This window comes from Carassius auratus, chromosome 28, assembly GCF_003368295.1.
Source record: "Carassius auratus strain Wakin chromosome 28, ASM336829v1, whole genome shotgun sequence".
Taxonomy (NCBI): Eukaryota; Metazoa; Chordata; class Actinopteri; order Cypriniformes; family Cyprinidae; genus Carassius; species Carassius auratus.
Window position 1 is genome coordinate 20,730,076 of NC_039270.1, and position 11,457 is coordinate 20,741,532.

The 11,457-nt window shown below is 37.0% G+C and overlaps 1 protein-coding gene, 1 long non-coding RNA gene and 1 other non-coding gene across 10 annotated transcripts in view; 1 reads left to right on the plus strand and 2 right to left on the minus strand.

Annotated features, from left to right (window-relative positions):
- tex2 (testis expressed 2) overlaps window positions 1-9,693 on the plus strand; it is a 40,680-nt gene extending 30,987 nt beyond the window's left edge. For 5 of the 8 annotated variants that reach the window (XM_026208366.1, XM_026208363.1, XM_026208367.1 and 2 more), the window contains 10 exons: window positions 246-446; window positions 834-1,152; window positions 1,514-1,725; window positions 2,218-2,361; window positions 2,445-2,544; window positions 5,100-5,220; window positions 5,832-5,942; window positions 6,103-6,312; window positions 6,565-6,685; window positions 7,295-9,693. In XM_026208366.1, coding sequence (XP_026064151.1) covers window positions 246-446; window positions 834-1,152; window positions 1,514-1,725; window positions 2,218-2,361; window positions 2,445-2,544; window positions 5,100-5,220; window positions 5,832-5,942; window positions 6,103-6,312; window positions 6,565-6,685; window positions 7,295-7,429 — 1,674 coding nt within the window. In that variant the 3' untranslated portion in view covers window positions 7,430-9,693. The remainder of the gene's footprint in view (window positions 1-245; window positions 447-833; window positions 1,153-1,513; window positions 1,726-2,217; window positions 2,362-2,444; window positions 2,545-5,099; window positions 5,221-5,831; window positions 5,943-6,102; window positions 6,313-6,564; window positions 6,686-7,294) is intronic. The other 3 variants (XM_026208369.1, XM_026208368.1, XM_026208371.1) reach the window with 3 other exon arrangements.
- A 261-nt stretch (window positions 9,694-9,954) lies between these two features.
- LOC113047687 (small nucleolar RNA SNORA50) lies at window positions 9,955-10,089 on the minus strand. Its single transcript, XR_003276345.1, has one exon. It is a non-coding gene; the product is annotated as a small nucleolar RNA SNORA50 (small nucleolar RNA).
- A 39-nt stretch (window positions 10,090-10,128) lies between these two features.
- On the minus strand, window positions 10,129-11,040 carry LOC113047103 (uncharacterized). The gene is made up of 3 exons (XR_003276209.1): window positions 10,812-11,040; window positions 10,501-10,534; window positions 10,129-10,310 (listed from the first exon to the last, which is right to left on the minus strand). It is a non-coding gene; the product is annotated as an uncharacterized LOC113047103 (long non-coding RNA).
- Window positions 11,041-11,457: the final 417 nt, after the last annotated feature.

Consider the following 11,457-nt stretch of genomic DNA (forward strand, 5'->3'; position numbering starts at 1 on the left):
TTTATTATTATTATTCAGAATCATATATAACTTTGAACACATTTGTTGAAAAACTGCATTCTCAACATGTAATGTTTCATAGAAGGTACAAGCTGTATTATGACATGACATAATGGTTTGGCTTGTAACCCAACAGTGTAGTTTGAGATTGGTCCCTTATATACTACTAATACTACTAATTCATTTTTCTTTTTTTTTTGTGGGCCATTTGTTGCGTTGTAAAATTTCTATGCTTATGTTTTCAGGGTTGGATGAATGAGATCCACAGCTATGACCCTGAGACGTATCACGCCACATTCACTCACTCTGTGTATGTGCGTCTGGAGGGATCTGTCCTGCGACTGTCCAAACCTAACCGCAATATTCCCCGCCGGGCAACCTTCAGTGAGCTCAAACCTGATGTCACCTATGTTAGCCAGAAGATCTATGATCTCACCAACAGTAAGGTGAGTGGTAGACACGATCAATCAGTGCACAATCTGTTTTGTTGCATTGAATTACAGCAATTAATTTACCCCAGAGCAATTCATGTACAGGCCCTATTCAAACTTTGTTTTTTAGAGAATTTAGTATTTTGTTAATGTAAATTAAGGTTTGAAAATGTCTCTTTGGCTTTAATAGATTCATAGAATATGACATAGAATTTTAGTATTTCAAATGTTGCTGACAGGGCACCTTAGTAATATTTCAATGAATAATTGTACATTCGTTTGAGATGCTACATCAAATTGTTTGCAAATCTTAACTTTATGTTTTGCAAAGCTTTTCAAAAATGAAACTTATTAAACCCTTTACATGCATACTATATGAAGATTTGAGTTCTTGGATTACAGATATACCTGGTGCCTCATAGCCTGGCCAGGAAAAGGGTGTGGAATAAGAAGTATCCCATCTGCATTGAGCTGGCCAAGCAGGATGACTTCCTGGCCAAAGTGCAGGGAGATAAGTCTGACGTTGCGGAGGAGAAGGCCCCTGCAGCAGGAGACCGGCCAGAGGCTGTAGGCACTAGTGAGGAACCTAAGAGAGTGCACACAGAACCTGTGCTGTACCTGTTTGGGAGAACAGGAAGAGACAAAGAGGAATGGTTCAGAAGGATGCTACTTGTGTCCAAGCCAAAATCCGAAGCCAAGAAGCCCTCTGGGCTGCCTACAAGTAAAACATTTATAAATGGTCATTTATTCAAATCTTTAATTCCTTTATTAAGTAAAAGTATATTTGCAATGATGGCACAATAGATACTTTTCAGAAGTGGAAGTCATCATGTTTGGGTAAACTTGTTGTAAATGGAAACTGCAACACAGAATGGTTTGCATTCCCATTTGCTCCAATTGCAATCTTTTCATGAAAAAAATAAGTAAATGTAGTTTTCTTTGAAAAAAAGTTCCATAGATATAATTTCTTATATAAGGACCATTGAATGGGCTACACTTTTATTCATACATTTATTCTCGTTTATTTTTTTTATTTTTTTTTTTATTATTATTTATTAATGAAGTAGTATTATCTCTCTCAGCAGGCTGTCTGTCCCATAGCCGCAGCAGCAGTCGTGGCAGTCTGGATGAAATGCTCCAGTCTCATCCCAGACAAAAAGACCTTGATGCCAGTGTCAAACAGAAAGTTCTGGAATACAACGTCTACATGGCCAAATATGTCAGCCAGTCTGCAGGTAGCCCAACCACAAGCCCTGTTCAGAGTGCTGGAAGCAGCCCGGGAATCGTGAAAAAGGTACATAATATATTTCACAGTGTACATTTTCCTAAAAGCAATCTTTCATTTAAAAACAAAATCCAATAAGACAACATGCATAAACAATAATGTAAACATTTACTGAACAATTTTGGTGTAACACAAGACTTGTATGACTTTTCCTCAACAGATGATGTGACTGGATAAAATTTACTAGCCAGTGCATTTGTAAATCTTAATTATAAACCTATAACCAATATCTGAGATTGTAAAATAAATTTAATATTTCAAAATTGTATGTAACATATTAAATTGTATGTGGCATTTACCAATAACTGTAACCCATAACTCCTGGCCTTTTTTGGCATATTTTGGGTGATATTTGGGGGATCTTTTAGAAATTGAAATTGCTCATCATTGCCAGTCAAAAAAGAAATAGTATAGTGCTATCTGCTCTCTGTAGTCTGTGACCTTACCTTAACTTAGTGTCTTTTTAATGAAGATCTATTTATCGTTGTGTTTGTCACATAGTTTCCAGCCAGTCAAGAGCAGGAGTCTGAGTCTGAAGCCTGGGTCAATGCACTTTTAGGTCGCATTTTCTGGGACTTTCTTGGAGAGAAATACTGGGCAGATGTGGTTTCCAAAAAGATCCAGAAAAAGCTGAGTAAAATCAGGGTGAGTACAGATTTACATCTTACACCAGATTGTCTGACTGCATGTTTGTTTAAAACAGTAATTCAGTGTCTTTATTATTACAGTTGCCATACTTCATGAATGAACTGACCCTCACCGAGCTGGACATGGGAATATCTATTCCCAAGATCCTTAGCTCATCCAAACCATCTGTGGATCACAGAGGTAAGGCCAGCTCTGTGATCCTGATTTATGTTTATTATTGCTATTAAAGGAAAAATGATTAGCTCAAAAGGGGAAATATTTATGAATACTTATGATTAAATAAAGATAAGAAGTGCTTGGTCTCAGACATCAGGTATGCAGAATTAATCAACATTGTTAGGGGCTCAAATTTATGAATATAAACTACAAACAACAATGTTTGCATACAAGCAAGACTTTACCTAAACCCTAAAACCTCTAAATACTTAACCTACAATACACCAAAGAACAGGTTATAGAGTTTAGACTAAAACCAATTATAAAAGGGAATAATTATAATTGCAAACATTCAAATTGCAGACAATAAATTATAGGATTAAAAGGGTGTATCAGTCTTGTCTTAAATTATTTTGGGTCTTAAACGGTCTTATCTTGCTGGTGTGTCTTTGCTGCTAATTTCAGTTTAGGTAGTTCCACAGACACTCTGGCACCTAGTTTGCTTGTTGGGTGTGGGATATTGTGGATTATGTAAGGAATAATTGACGATGAGCCTTTAAATTATTGAAAGATAAAGCACAATACTGCACATTAGGACATTGTTCAGATTATGTATTTCTAACCCTTTATCATTTTTTGTCCTTAAAATGTTCTTGTGCTCAGGACTAATTACTTTGATCTTATTTCAAGCCTCCGTTGCTAGTTGTGGAGGCTTGAACCATTAATAATTCAGTTATTAATGCAGACTAATGTGGTTGCTACATAATTCAGTCATATGGTGTTGTGGTGGTATCCTTCAAGTTTCAAGAAAAAGATGCAAATGATGTTTTTATTCAGTTGAACAGGACTGAATACATCAGTTCCTAATCTTTTTCTATAAAGATTTGATTTGCCCATGACTTGATCTTTTGTACCTGGTAAATGTATGTATGATAAAATATCATTATAATGTCTATATATATATATATATATATATATATATATATATATATATATATATATATATATATATATATATATATATACACATACACATATATAATTATAAAATATGTCAGTCCTGGAGAGCTGCAGCCCTCAGAGTTTTGCTTCAACCCTAATCAAACACACATGAACAAGCTTATCAAGGTCTGAAGGTTACTAGAAAGCTACAGACAGGTGAGTTTTAATTAGGGTTGGAGCTGAACTCTGCAGGGCTGTGGCCCTAACCCTTAATACATATACATATGGTACACTCTAAAATCCAACACATGGATAGCAACATTACGGTTTATGCATTTGGCAGACACTTTTATCCAAAGCTCCTTGAATTGCATTCAGGGTACACATTTAATTGCGTATAATGCTAGAAATCACTCATAGAAGACTTTGGCACCCTACAGTGGCCCATAGCAAGAATCATCAGGTTACATTCACACAGGATGCCTAACATGGAGTTACACACATTGTGCCTAGCAAAATTTTACTTTAAATGGTTAGTTAACCTAAAATTGAAAATTAGGCTGCATTTTACTCGTGACTTTTTTTATGTGACTTTTTTGTTTCAGACGAATCCAGTCTGAGTTGTATTAAAAAATGATCTTCCCCAGAGCCGTCTGAGACAATTCTTTTTTTTTAACGGAAGGGCGCTTTTTAATTAATGTCTTTTAGACTGAAGCAATGCAACACCCGTTGACTGCAATGATAGAGCTTGAAAGATCAAAGACCTTTTTTTAATATAACACTGACTGGATTCGTCTGAAAGAAGAAAGTCACATACATCTAGGATGCCTCTGGGGTGAGTAAAACATAGCCTAATTTCATTTTTGGGTGAACAAACCCTTTAAGTCTGGTTCTTTCAGCAGTGTCATGAGATCTTGTTCATCTCTTTATCTTACTGCTGATTAAAAAAAAATATATTTTTTTGTACATACTAAAATCATTTACTGTGGACTCTGCTGCAAAACCATTAGATGTGCCTCAACCACAGTCTAGCTATATCTGCACTGTATTGCTGGAGCAGCACCCCTACAGTGAATCTGTGTGATTTGGTAAATCACAATTAAACTTCTCGTTCGTCATCGAGGAAGTAGCCCACTGAGCTCAGAGGATCAGTGTGACTCTGAGCCAATCAGAGTGGAGCAAACTCAAGTACTGACCTTTCACTCACTCAGGAGGAAGTGTGCATCATGACAGCATGGCTTTTAAGATTGCCAGGGGTTCACTGGCGACTCATGAATGAATTTAATCAGTGTAAACACATGCTGGGTGCAGAAATCCAGACCGCTTGATTTGATGAAACAGAGAATCGGAGAAATATGAAGGAAAGTGGTGCTTTGCAGGTTTGAAATTATGAAAAAGTATCAGTAATATAATTTAGATGTATTTGTTTCAAAATGTTAAAGTTATAGAATCACAATGAGCGGTCCATGAAATGATTATTCTCCAGTAAGAGTCTTCTGTTTTATTAGTGGGACACCGCAAATAACACATTTGTGTTATGTAAATGCAATGACATTGAGGCATTAATTTGGAAATGTGACCAAATAAATGTTGGGACCGCTGTATAACTACTGTTTGAATATCCGTTTGTACTTTAGGCCTTTGGTTTGATTTGGAGATCTCATACAACGGTTCCTTTCTTATGACTCTTGAAACCAAGATGAACCTGACCAGATTGGGAAAGGAGGGGGAAGGACTTGGAGAACAGGGAAAAGAAGGGTAAGAGTGATATTTCAGAAGTTCCTCATCTCTTGTTCTAAATATTTGGGCTGCTGCCTTTTTTTGTGTTTATTTGATGGGAGATTTTTTTCTGTTGGATGTAATTATCATTTACTCTTTTTTTTTTTTTTACTCTTTCCTCTGGACTGATTTCTTTTTGGATGTGAACTCTTAATGGTGAGTTGAATCAGGGCTTTTCTGAAATCTCTCAATGTATTGTGCACTACATCTGCTTTTTTTGCTCCTTGCGTTTCAGTTCATTAAACTGAAACACCATCAATTCCCCGCATGTGCTTGCAAAAGTTCTGTTCCAAGCCCTTGAATGAGCATCACATTGCATTCTGGTTGTGACCACAACTTATACCTGTGGTTTTGTCTTTGTGTGTGAAACATACCTACAATATCTAAAAGTGTTATAGCTCACTGGTATTCAGAACAGACCTTTCATCTTTGTTTCGAAGAAATACTTTTTTTCGACTGTGTATCAGCTGTGGAGTTTGTCAACTAGTATAGCTGTGTTGCAGCTTTGCAAATTCCCTTGCTTTCAGAAAGCCAGTTATCATAGAAATATGCTGCCTAAAAGCCTTTGTTTGTCTTTGTGCATGGACCAGAACCAGACCACGCACTTACTTCCTGGCCGACAGTGATGAAGAGTCATCGAGTGCAGGATCTTCTGATGAGGAAGATACTGTGGAAGTGCCTGAAATTCCAGGAGTGGAAGGGTGAGATTGAGGAGCTTACCATTTCCTTCTGTGTTTAATTTGGGACATTGTTACCTTGTTAATTTGTCTGTAGTTAAAAATGGCCGCAAACCTGAAGATAACATGTATTCTGGCAGAACATGTTGTATAATAACTGGCTTGTGGCTTCTTTTCTTCATAGATATGTTGGGGGACACCGACCCAGCAAAATCATGCGCTTTGTGGACAAGATTGCGAAGTCTAAGTATTTCCAGAAAGCCACGGAAACGGAGTTCATTAAGAAGAAGATCGAGGAGGTGTCCAATACGCCGCTGCTCCTGACGGTGGAGGTTCAGGAGTGTCGAGGAACACTTGCTGTCAACATTCCACCACCTCCAACAGACAGGATATGGTATAGCACTTCCTTCAATATTCTCTTCACATTTCCACTGCACAGAAGTCTGATAATATCTCTGGACATTCTACAAGCTGTTAGTATGCCATCTGCTGGTCATTATTCAGTTTACGTCAAGATATTTCATGCCACTGTCTGTACAACTGAGTATATAGATTTTTAGACCTCAAAAGGAAAACATTTTCCTGAAATAATGTCTTCAGAGTAAAGACTTGCATGTCGACATATGTGGATGTTTGTTTATTTCAGGTATGGTTTCAGAAGTCCTCCTCATCTGGAACTGAAAGCTCGGCCTAAACTGGGTGAGAGAAAGGTTACTTTTGCTCACGTGACCGACTGGATAGAAAATAAACTCAATCAGGAGTTTCAGGTAAGCATATGTGAACTTAACGTGAACACTAAAATGGTTTTCCATGGATTTCATTATGAATGCAAAAATAATTGCACTATAAGATCATTAATGCATAATTGATTTCATTATTTTAATGCACGTTTATTATCATAGATATTTCTGTAGTTCTTGCAATTTCAGGATTTTAAGGAATTTGGTTTTGACTATATTACAAATGATTAAAGTTCATAATTTTAATGTCAGACTACATTAATAATCATTTTCAAAGGTGCGATTGCCATTCATTGGTCCAGGGGGTTCTCAAATTTGGCCCTGGAGGTTGACTTTCCCACTGAGTTTATCTCCACCTAATCAAACACTCCTAAAAAAAATCAACGTCCTTGAAATTTTATTCAAAGTTAGAGCTAAACTCTGGTTAAAAAAAAAAAGACCAAAACGGAGTTTCCCTGCTTCCCTAGTGGGTTTTTTTTTCAGTAGTTAAAAACTGCAAACTCATTCCAGTATGGAGCCAAATATTTTGTGTATACATACATAAGGAGCTCACACATGAGATCTCTGAATGTATAATTTGAATAACATTCATCCTTCCTCTTCTTGATCCTCTAATGCTTCCATTACCTTACGCAGAAAATATTTGTGATGCCAAATATGGATGACGTCTGGCTGCCTATCATGCACTCTGCCATGGACACGCGTTCCAATGCCAATGCCTTGAAGAATGAAGAAACCTTGGACCCTGAGGAGTCCCTTGAGGACATGTGAAGATAATTTAATATATCAAAAGATAAACAATTCAGTCCCATGAGGACAGGACTATACCTGAGTTAAAAATGACAGGCTCCATATTGCCCATTGAACAGAGCTGTGAAAAAACTGAACACATTAGTAACTAAAAGAAAGGATGATATTGCTTGCTTGCTTGCTTGCTTTTGATTTGTTTGGGACAGTACGAATGCACATGCTGCTGGCCCTTAAACAGAATAAAGAGGTTTTGGTGACATACTAAAATGCATACAGGTGATGTTGAACAACTCGTGAAGAAACAGTATAGGATATAGAAGACTAGGTAAAGTGTATACACTACCTCTGTTTGATGCACACTGACTTACCAAACGTCCTAGTGTCGCATGAAAAACCCTAAACTCTTTCCTTCAAAAGCCTAACGTCTGGTCAGCAGATATGAATTACAACCCGAGGGCTTTCACTGGACTTTTGGTATGACAGGGTGCCTGCAAACCACCTGGAGGGTTCGATATTTGGGGCCGTGCATCCTTGGGATGTATAGAACATGCTACAAACCAGTAATGGATAAATCTTGTCATTTTAACAGAAACTCTAAGCCAAAAGGGGGCATTTCTGAGATTTGCCCCATTTATGATTTTACTCATGATTGTCATATGCTTCTAGCAGAAAATAATTCATTCACCACCATTATCCTCTTCCATTCACCGCTGCCTGAGCCCTCTTTGTGGCATCCGATTATGCAATTAGATCAATTTCACTGTGCTCAAGAGGGACACCAGCCAATAACCTCTCATTCCTAAGCCATCCCTTTTCAAGCAGACTATTCTAGAGGGTACAAGAGCTTTCTATGTGAGATCTCTCCAATCATCGCCCCTGCAATGGCCGTAGATCAGTGGTTCTCATATGGTGAGTCGAAGGTCTATTCTCAGAGAAAAGCAGGGATTATGGTGCAAAGTTAGGACAGCAAGATAAATAGGCCAATCTTTTAAGAGAGGAAAGACTTTTCATATCTTTGTATAGTTTGAGTTTGTCATCTAATCAGCCCTGCCATGTTTTGTACAAATCCATGTCACAGAACTCAACCGATTTGTCTTGTTTGAAGAGCAACCAGGAAGGGCAAATTTGCTGAGGGATGTAATTTTTACTGGTTTTTAGAAAGGTGTTTTATGACCATAAAGGTAAAATAAGATCTTTGATTAATAGTACTTAATAGGCTTTCACATTTTTACATAAATTACACACAAATGTGAATTTTAAGCCATTGTGTTTTTCATAAATTTATGCAGAACCAAAAAAAATTATCTTCTGAGATTTTGAACTGAATATTGAACAGACTGATGCTAATGGACTGAATGTGTCGCCTGCCCTCGCCTTTAAAAACCATTAACAAAACTGCACAAGGCGTATAAAACACAACCCGACTACATATGATCTATATATTTGTGCCGAATACAATGTTTCTTATTCAGCCTATCTTTTAAATAACTGTATTTTTTGTGTAGTTCATGGTAATATTAATATATTTCAGTGTTTGATTTGGATTATATTTTTGTTTACTTTTTGAATTGTGTTGGGATGTACATCTTGAATCTGGGTCCTGAAGCAAAACCAGTTGAGAACCACTGGGCTACACCTCACATTGCATTTCAGATCAAGGCTCAAAATAAGTGCTATTCTATTTCCAACGCGGATTAACTCGAGTCTTGTGTACATGTGAAGAAGCTTGTTGAATGTACAAGAGTTCATAATTTTGTCTACCTAGTTTGACACAAGTTTGTCAAGTGTTGCTGTTTATGTGCTTTCAGGTAGACTTGTTTATTATTTACTGTGCTTGCAGGCCATTGGTGTATTAAATCATGTTGGTAGTTTCTGTTGAATAACAGTGACGAGTGAACTTTGTCATCTAAAACATTATGTATGAGTTTTGACATTCATCCATTATCAGATACTTAACAGGTATTGACAGGTCTGAAAAAGTGTTTTATATCCAACACCACACATTCTGTATCTTTGCTGCCGCTGAGATTTCAGAGAACGTAAATTATGGCTTTTTCCATCTCCATTTTGCATTCAAGTCTAAGTATCGATACTACGTGTAATTTGATTTCAATGTGTTTTTGTATCACTGTTTATGCTTCAATATTGCCATTCCCAATTGATCTTTAGTGTGCTCTCTGCCAATTGCTGTTTCCTTTGCGCAATATTTAATTTGAATATTGTGTTCTGCCATATTGACAACATGATTGTGTGTAGAAATTGATAAACTGCTTTTGCAAAAATAATTCCAGAGGCGTTTTTTCTCAAAGCTTCTGTTGAATGGTTTTAAAAGAGCAAATATCAAGAGGCTCCAGTTATAACAAGACCTTGCTTGACCCATTTGAGCCATGATGGGGCTCCACAGTTTCAAAAACAGTGCTTAACAACATTGCAACAAATAAAATATACTGTTGTGGGCCCCTTTCTCAAATCCACTATTACCCTCTATTTCAGTGCATCTTTATATAGTAGAACACATGTGGAAAATATTGCATATACATACAAAATGTTGTCGACTGCTTTTAAAAGAGCAACTTGGGGGGGAAGTCAAAGAGGCTCCAGTTATAACAATCTTTTACTGTTGCACTGTTGCTTGACCCACTGAGCCATGAAGGGGCTCCAAAGGTTCAAATACAGTGCTTACATATTTTCACAAAACGCATCAACAAATGACACCCATATGCAAATACGTTAACTTGTTTATTGTTTACAGACACTCAAACATGATTGTTCAATTTTGTTACATCCACAAAATATTACAGTACAGTATGAAGTTCAAGAATATCTGCAATACACACAGCCATTACAAAGAACATGGTGAGGAACACACAAACCTCCGCCTCTTCCATGTCACCTTCTCCCCCTGTTGCAAAAAGAAAACACCATCTTAAACATTCCAGCTTCAAAGTTAGATTTTAAGTTGAAATTCGCCAGTCTTGTCAGTTATTTTGAATTGACATCACTGATATTCAGCAGTCTAACGCAGTAAACACATCATTCAAGACCGCACAAATAGAAAGTGTATGAAGCAGTGAAGTCAGGCCTGGTCTTACCTGGCCAAAAAGTCCACTACAACAGCAAATAAACCTAAAAGAGGGACAAAAACAAATAAGTCTCAGTTGTATTATAATTTAGTAAACATGAGATTTATGAAACACTATTAAAATGTAATCTCGTGCTGAATGAGGCAAGCCATGTCTTAACGTGCTCAGGAGCACAACCACGTGTTCACGTTTCTTAAGTCTACTTGCATACGAAATACACAAAAATGTAAACTCGCAATACCATTCTAGTTAATTTAAACAAATTAATTTAATTTAATTTAATATAACGTACACTTTTTTCGCTGATAGGTTACATTTACCTGAATAAGTAGACAAGGAGAGTTCACTTTCCGTCAGATTTAACGAACAAAGCTTTCCCTCAATCTTATTACTCTCAGGGGTTATCATTCTAAAGTGAGACAAACAAATACTTTGACTTAAATCACTTCTCTGAATATTAGCATCATTCCCCCCCTTCGTACGAAATCCACTGGACTGAACTCAACTCGATCAGAGATGTTCTTTATATGAGGAGACCCCAACCTCCACGCTCCGCTTGGCTCACGTGTGCCTTGGTAACCAATCACAGCATAGCCCTGACGTCATTGAATTTGTGTCAGAGCTGCATTGGCTAAAAAGACAATCAGTCACGCAACACAGTGCGGTCAATGGAGGAAAATGTGGTTCCAAAATTTTTTTATACAATACAAATACATATACCTACAAACATGTTGTTGTGCCATGGGGTAGGCACAACACGTGTGTGTAACAGTTGACACGATGTGCAATAGTAGGCTGTGTACAGAAGGATGTGCTGCTTTATCAAAGAGGAACTAATTGGTGACATTCACAAGATTGTCTGATTGTCCTCATCCTACCCCATAAATGATTTCTTGATGCATTGTCTTTATTTAGAAACGTCAAATGACTAAATAAATATTATTATTATTATTATTATTATTATTA